Raw genomic sequence first — 8,438 nt, 5'->3', positions numbered from 1 at the left:
GTGGTGGCACACGCCTTTAATCCCAGCACTTGGGAGGCAGAGGCAGGTGGATTTCTGAGTTCGAGGCCAGCCTGGTCTACAGAGTGAGTTCCAGGAGAGCCAAGGCTACACAGAGAAACCCTTTCTCAAAAAAAAAAAAAAAAAGAAAGAAAGAAAGAAAGAAAAAAAGAAAAAAAAAAGTTTTGTCAAGGCTATAGAGAAAAGGAACTTCAAACACACTAATGATGAGAATGCAAATCAACGTGGCCAAATGAACATAGTATTGATTTTTTTTAAAGATTTATTTTTAGTTATATGTCTGTCTGTCTGTCTATGCAGGAGTTATATCACATGAATGCAGAGGCCAGAAGACATCACAGGATCCCCGGGAGCTTGACATGACTGATTCTGGGAACCAAAACTCAGCCCTCTGAAACATGAGCTCTTCATCACCAAGCCATCTCTCTAGAGCCAGCTAGGAGATTTTATTTTAACATGCACCTCTATATACAGGTCTATATACCAATCAAATGATCCAGGGCAGAGGAGTAAATATGACATAGGTAAGAAAGAAAAGTGGAGACAACTTTAATAAAACAAGAAGAAATCAAAATTCAAGAATTCAGTTAGAAGGATCATGCAATTTTAAGAAGAACTATGAGACTCTACCTTTTATCTGCTAAGCCACCTGCCCCTTCAAGTTACAATGATGCTAAAATATAAACACTCCGTAAAGTTAATAGATAAGAGAAACAACAGAAAATAAAGAGAAACCTACTTTAAAAGTCACAGTCGCCTTTGTGCAATAAAACCCTACAGAAACAATGGGATCCTTCAGTGTTTGAGCTTTCTGTTGATGCATGATTGATGCAGGGTCAGTCCCAAGGTCGTCTTCCTCACCATCAGCATAACTCACAATTGCAGGAACAAATGACCAGGCCCAGGATACCCATCCCTGAGGCTCCTCATAGTCCTGTGAATATAACTCTTGGCCTTTGTATGGAGCAGGATACTGCGTATCTATTCTACTTTCATCCTCAGTACCTGCCAATAAAAATAGTCATTTTAATTAAATAAAGAACATTTAAATAAAAAAAATAGTTTCTTTCATAATCCAATATATTTGCTCTAAGCACTTAAAACATCCAAGAGAATTTATCTTCTCAATCAAGTATACAATAAAGGTTTCCACACAATGGCTATTAGACAGTGAAGGCTAAACTACTGTAGGATGGGAGGCAAGAATAATGAACTCTCTAAGCACCTCATCTTATGGCCTGGAATAAACTGTAAGCCACAGCCATGAAAGGGGAAACTCAATCTGAGTTTAGGAGTCTTCCTTAGATGAGAAAACAGTGTAGCAGATGCAGCAGGAACTTAAACTGTTTGACAGGCACTCTGCTCCAATCTAACAGACTTAAAGCAAGACTAAAATGAAAGATTTCCAATCTTCAATCTTCCAATTTTCAATCAAAACTACTAGGGAGTCAGATACAGTGGTGTTACAGTTATGGCTACACCAGAGGCTTAGCAGGGCCTGCTGGAGCCCAACAGTTTAAATCCAGACCAGGCAGCTAGTAAGAATCTCCTCTCAAACAAATAAAAATAAATAAAATTATTAAGGCAAATAAAAAACATAATGAAGGAAAAGTAAAACAACAGAAACAGGTCCAAAAATAATAAAGATCAAAGCTATATAGAGGGCATGTATTCCAAAATGCCAAAACAGGTTAAAAAGAGACATGAACCATATGATTCTCCAACTGAACTTTCAAACACAAAAATATGGTAGATAAAGCTAAAGGCAGATAATTCACAGAAGAAAACTGCTGAGTTATTCTGGGAATAGAAACTATATAAAATAAAACACACAAAGAAAGAAAAGAAACTAACAGATAAAGAAAGCTCAAAGAGCTCCAGCAAACAAGTCATCTAAAATACATGTCTGGAACTCTAAATGGTAGACATGAAATATGTTCATAATTTGTTCACATAGACAATTCAAGCTGAGAGTGCACAGATCTAAATGCTTCAGTAAACCCCAAGTTCAAATATCAAAAACACAGGATCCAACAGGTGTCATTATCAAGCTGCCCAAAACTTCCCAAGAGGTTTGCAAGTTTTTCCAAACATAGACATACACAATAAAACAGTAAAGAACACATCCTGGCTTTGCAAATCAAAAAAAAAAAAAAAAAAAACAGACGGGAAAACTAAGCCGACGTCCTCCAGAGGCAGACAGCAGAGTTGTTGTCTTCCACTGATAAAATAAATAAGTAAAAAATAAAAATAGATAAACCTGGCCACTGTCTTAGGTCCCAGAAAGCAGTAATATTTTCTTCCATGTATGTATGTGCATGTGCTGTGTACATGTGCTGTTCTAATGTGGAAGCACATGTGAGGGGTGTAGAGATGCAAGGTTGACATTAGGAATCATACTCCTTGAGGCAGGTTCTCACAGTTACTATAGATTCTGACTAGCCAGCTTACTCTGCAGATCCAGCCTCAGCCTTCCAAGGACTGGAATCCCTGAGGGCCAGCAGAAAGAACGGAAACATGCAACCTCAAGAGGTTAAGAGGTTGGGGGAACCATCCAGAATATACCAGAGACCTGGGAAGTGAGAGACTCTCAGGACTCAAAGAGAAGGACAATAGATGAAATGCCCTACAGTAGGGAGAGGGAACTTGTAGAGCCTGTCTCCAGCAGAAAGACAGGGATGGAGTCGCCATCCCACAGTCAAAACTCTGACTTATAATTGTTTCTGTCTGAAAGCACTGCAGGAATGGAAATGGGAGAGGAGCCTAAGGAAAAGAAGCTCCAGGCCCAAAGGGGGATCCAACTCAAGGGGAGGTCCCAAGACCTGACACTATTACTGAGGCTATGGAGCGCTCACAAAAAGGGACCTATCATGACTGTCCTCTGAAAGACCCAACAAGCAGCTCAAAGAGTAAGAGGCAGACATTTGCACCCAACCAATGGACAGAAGCAGCTGACCCCTGTGTTTGCATTAGGGGAAAGCTGGAAGAAGCTGAGGAGGAAGGCGACCCTGTAGGAGGACTAGCAGTCTCAATAAACTTGGACCCCCAAGATCTCTCAGATACTGAAACACCAACCAAGCTGCATACAACTGCTGTTATGAGGCCCCCAACACATATACAGCAGAGGATGACCAGGTCTGGGTTTAGTCAGAGAAGATGCACCTAACCCTCAAGAGACTGGAGGCCCCGGTGGGATGGGGGTGGGGATAGGAACATCCTCATGGAGACAGAGAGGGGGGAGGAGGAGCTATGGGATGTGGTATGGGGGTGGATCGGGAGAGGAATAAACCTGGAGTTTTAAATAAATAAAAAGAAAAAACAAACAAGTGGTTGCCAAGGCCAGCTGACATTTATATGGGTTCCAAGGACCCAACCTCCCATCCTTAGGCTTGCAGAGCATATTCCTTTATCACTGAACCAATTCCTTATCCCTGAGAGCAGCAGTTATTAAAGAAAAATTTATAGATTATATTTTATCAAAGCTTTAAACTTGTGTCCATAAACTAACTCTTAAAATTGAGAATGTTGGGCTTACAAGATGACCAGTAGGTAAAGTTCTCCAGGACACTGACCATCTCAGTTCTATCCCTGGAAAGCACATAAAAATGAAAGAAGAGATGGGACGCCACAAAATTCTCCTCTGACCTCCACACATGTACACACATGCACATAGATACACACAGACACACACACAAACACACACACACATATACACCATGTACACACATACACATATCATGAACACATATGCACACACACATACAAAATATCGTTTTAATTAAAAATGAATAATCAAGTCACGGGATGACAAAGAAAACTCATATGACTTTCAAGCCAGAATTTATAAAAACACAAATTTGTAATAAAATATAAAAAGCTCTAAAATGGGCAATATTTAACATATCTTTTACAAGGATGGATAAGTTACTAAAGGCCGATACTTGTGAAAACACTTGATATATTTAGTCATCAAAATTATGCAAGTGAAAACCATAAGCTATGACGACACAATCATCACAATGGTGACAAATGAAAACATGCTGGCTTCAGCAAATGCTGTCAGGACAGACAGTGACTGGAACAGTCACTTACTGCTGATAGACCTAGGTCTGCTATAACTTTTAAAGTTTTAAGTTGTAAAAATCAATAGTTCTAAAAATTAAGTTTCTGTTACACCTACCTGTAAGGTTTCCTAGTGTATCTTTACTGAGACAGGGGGGGTCTTCTGTTTCACCATCTTTAAAGTTGCCTATTTCTCCATAATACAGAGCAATCCCAAGCTGCATTATACGGATAAACATAGGTAGCTGCTGGTCTGTGATAGAAAGCTTCAGACTCTCTACCAAGGTATGAATCTGTAATGTGAAAAAGTAAAACAGCATCAAGCAGATGTTTGAAGAAGATGGCTTTTAAAGTCGATAGATCAATGTCAACTCCTACAAGGAGACATTATGTAACAACCAACAATGTCTCAAGCACTTCTAATAAGAAAGCAAAAATAATATATATATACTAAAATTTTAGGAATTACAAAATATTTACTGTGGTGATTATGCTTTAGAATAAGTCAGATTAAGAAAATTACTATGGAAACAACTAATAATCAAGATACATTCATATGAGATTTCTAGAGTATTCTAGAAAGGAAATTATACAACTAGGTAACTGAAAAATATGACTATTTCCTCCCTTCACCCTTTTAAAAAAATGGGCAAATCTAATTTCATGATGTCATTTTAGTAAAATTTCAATCACTCTTTTCAATTTTATTAATCATAGGCATCCTAAAACCATATGTTAAAATTGGCTAAGAGACTCACATTATAAATATATAAGTATGGAAATAATTAAAGTGTTATTATCAACTACATAAAATAAAGTAACTTTATGTTCAAGGAATTTTTCTGATAATTTTTTAAAGAAATTAAAACATGACACAAAAATTTTAAAAAATAAGATTATCACCAAATACAATATAATATTCAAAGTTCTCCTTTGATTGTTAAGAAAGAGACAACTATGGAATGTTAACATAGCTTGACTGTAATAGTTTCCTGCTGTTACATAAATATGGAGAAAAAAATAATTAAGCCAAGTCTCTTAAAAAGTTTATTGTGTAGCCGGGCGTGGTGGCACACGCCTTTAATCCCAGCACTCAGGGGGCAGAGGCAGACGGATTTCTGAGTCCGAGGCCAGCCTGGTCTACAGAGTGAGTTCCAAGACAGCCAGGGCTACACAGAGAAACCCTGTCACGCCTAAAATCAAGTCTCTTAGGTTTATTATAAGTAAGCAGCACTGGAGTATCTATGAAGCATGAAAAAGAAATCGTAATAATCATTATTGGAAATCAAGGCACCAAAATAACAATACTCTCCAGGGGGGAACAATCTATGTTGCGGGGACAGAAAACTTTCGAATATAATCACGGGTTCCTTAAAAGCTACCTAAGAATCCAACAGTGACTAAGCTATGAATTGCTTAAAAAGAAATGAGGGGGAAGGGAGAATATATAAAACTGCTGCTGAATTTGTGTGAGAGAAGAACTAGATTGGCTGGCTGACTGGAGAACTTGCTGGTTCGTTGAACTGGGTCTTGCTATACAACCCAACCTGGCCTTAAATGTGTAATCCTCCCACATTAGTATCCAGAAAGCCAGGATAACAGGTACGAATGCACAACACTGGCCTAACCTTTTCTTGAGTTATGTCTGTCACATTATTTTAGACTATCTTTGATTGCCTACTTCTTATAGCACCATGGCTAATAACCACATCATGGAGGCCACCCACAACCTTACACCTTGTTACAACCTTGAAGCAGGTGAATTGTAACAGCAGCATCAGTAGAAACCATTCTGGCAAAACAAGCAATAAGAAAGGAAAATCTATCATATCTTTATCAAGTCACTTAAAAATCAATTTGTAAAGATTTCCTCACCAGCAAAATAAACAAAGAACTTGAATGGACATATCAACAATCAAATACCCAGTAATTTCCTTTATGATTCTAATAAATAAGTGCCATTTAAACTGTCATTTCTTGCCTAACAAATTGGAAATATTTTTAAATATTTATAGCTAACAAGAGTGTAATAGGATATTTCCCTTAATAAGTATATATCCTGGTATATATCCTAGTTAAACCTCTCTCTTCAATATAGATTCATAAGCCTTAAAAAATTTAAGCATATTAATAAGATATTTACAACTATAAAATTATAGAAACCTTTTCTAAGGAATTAATCACACATGACTAAAAATTTATATAGAAATTTCATACTTAGAAAAATACATATGAGATGGAGCACATTCATGCAGAAGAATCAATGGGGGTGACCTCAGCTGTGGCTTCTTCCACTGGGGATATGGAACCTGGAGAGGCTACCTCCTGTACATAGACAGGAACCCCAGAGGAGCAATAGAGACACCAACCCACCCACAAAACATTCCATCTCACACCAGTCAGAATGGCTAAGATCAAAAATTCAGGTGACAGCAGATGCTGGCGAGGATGTGGAGAAAGAGGAACACTCCTGCATTGCTGGTGGGATTGCAAGCTTGTACAACCACTCTGGAAATCAGTCTGGCGGTGCCTCAGAAAATTGGACATAGTGCTACCGAAAGACCCAGCAATACCCAGAAGATGTTCCAACTTGTAATAAGGACACATGCTCCACTATGTTCATAGCAGCCTTATTTATAATAGCCAGAAGCTAGAAAGAACCCAGATGTCCCTCAACAGAGGAATGGATACAGAAAATGTGGTACATTTACACAATGGAGTACTACTCAGCTATTAAAAACAATGAGAGTGTTGTCCTCTGAGAGTACCCACCCAGCAGCTGACTCGGAAAGATACAGACACCAACAGCTGAACAGTGGTTGGAGCATGGGAATTCTTACAGAAGAAAAGAAGGAAGGATTGTGGGTCCGGAAGGTGATAGAAACTCCATAGGAAGACCAAGAGTCAACTAACCTGGACCCTTGAGGATCTCAAGTCTGAACCACCAACCAAAGAACATACACATGTTGAACCTAGGCCTCCCCACATATATGAAGCAGATATACAGCTTGACCTTCATGTGGATCCTAAACAACTAGAAGAGGGGCTATTCCCAAAGCTGTTGCCTGTATATGGGCTACCTTATCTGGTCTCAGCAAGAGAGGAAGCACCTAGCTTCCCAGAGTGCCAAGGTGGGTGAGACGCCCATAGGGACCCCCACCTGCTCAGTGGAGAAGGGTGGGAGTAGGGAGGAGGGATTGTGGGAGGGGGTGACTGGTAAGGAGGCAGTGTGTGGGATGTAAAGTGAGTATGTTAAAAAAAATTAAATAAAATACAGAGTAAACTGCAAAAATAGAGAAAATAAAATAAATTATGTTCCCATCAATTTCTTATGACACAATCTAAAAAATATGTTTCAGGAAAAATACAGAAAGTTCTAACAGCCTACACAAATTGCAAATGTATTGAAAAGCTACTTAAGCCTATGAAAAAGTTCTACAAATTACAAAATAAAAATGAGTAATAATTAAGGGAAGACTATATTAAGTGATTGGAAAGGTGAGCCACATCCATTTAATAAACATTTTCAGAAGCAGAACAATGGGCCTAACTCAAACAGCAAATTATCTTAATAATTCTAATAAAATACTCAAAAGCTGATTTCAGTTGAGTATAAGTTGATAAGTTGACAGAATCTGATATATGGTAATTGGTAGAAAACAAACAAAACAAAACAAAAAAACAAAACAAAACAAAAAATTTATAAACAAACTTCTTTATACTAGGCACTTTTCAAAATAAAACATCAGCTAAGCAACACACAGGTTATAAGCTGGAGAGATGGCTCAGTGGTTAAGCACACTGATTGCTCTTCTAAAGGTACTGAGTTCAAATCCCAACAACCACATGGTGGCTTGCAACCCTCTGTAGCAAGATCTGATGCCCTCTTCAAGTGTGTCTAAAGACAGCTACAGTGTACTTACATATAATAAATAAATAAATCTTAAAGAAAAAAAACCCACACAGGTTTATTACATGCCAATACTAGCCCTTCCTTCTAGTTAATTTAATTTCTTTTTATGTTTTTCTCTAATTTAGCCAAATCCTACAACAGATAATTAAATTTGCACTAATGAGCAAGATTACTTTATATAGTAAAGGCTCTACACTTTGGAGCCAGGCATGATGATACAAGCCTATATAATACAAAATATTATGGAGGATAAAATAGGAGAACCACAATTTCAAGGTCATCCTAGAATATACATCAAAGCTGGGCGTGGTGGCGCACGCCTTTAATCCCAGCACTTGGGAGGCAGAAGCAGGCGGATTTCTGAGTTCGAGGCCAGCCTGGTCTACAAAGTGAGTGCCAGGACAGCCAGGGCTACACAGAGAAACCCTGTCTCGAAAAACCAAAA

General features: G+C 38.3%; 1 protein-coding gene across 4 annotated transcripts in view; it reads right to left on the bottom strand.

The window, feature by feature from the left end:
- Vps13b (vacuolar protein sorting 13 homolog B) overlaps positions 1-8,438 on the bottom strand; it is a 543,216-nt gene that overhangs the window by 494,529 nt on the left and 40,249 nt on the right. For all 4 annotated transcript variants that reach the window (XM_021183993.2, XM_029469591.1, XM_029469592.1 and 1 more), the window contains exons 7-8: positions 4,199-4,373; positions 758-1,023 (exon numbers count right to left, since the gene is read on the bottom strand). In XM_021183993.2, the coding sequence (XP_021039652.1) occupies positions 758-1,023; positions 4,199-4,373 (441 nt within the window). The remainder of the gene's footprint in view (positions 1-757; positions 1,024-4,198; positions 4,374-8,438) is intronic.

Source organism: Mus caroli, chromosome 15, assembly GCF_900094665.2.
Source record: "Mus caroli chromosome 15, CAROLI_EIJ_v1.1, whole genome shotgun sequence".
Taxonomy (NCBI): domain Eukaryota; kingdom Metazoa; phylum Chordata; class Mammalia; order Rodentia; family Muridae; genus Mus; species Mus caroli.
The sequence above is the reverse complement of the archived record's forward strand: the minus strand, read 5'-3'. Positions and strand labels throughout refer to the sequence as shown.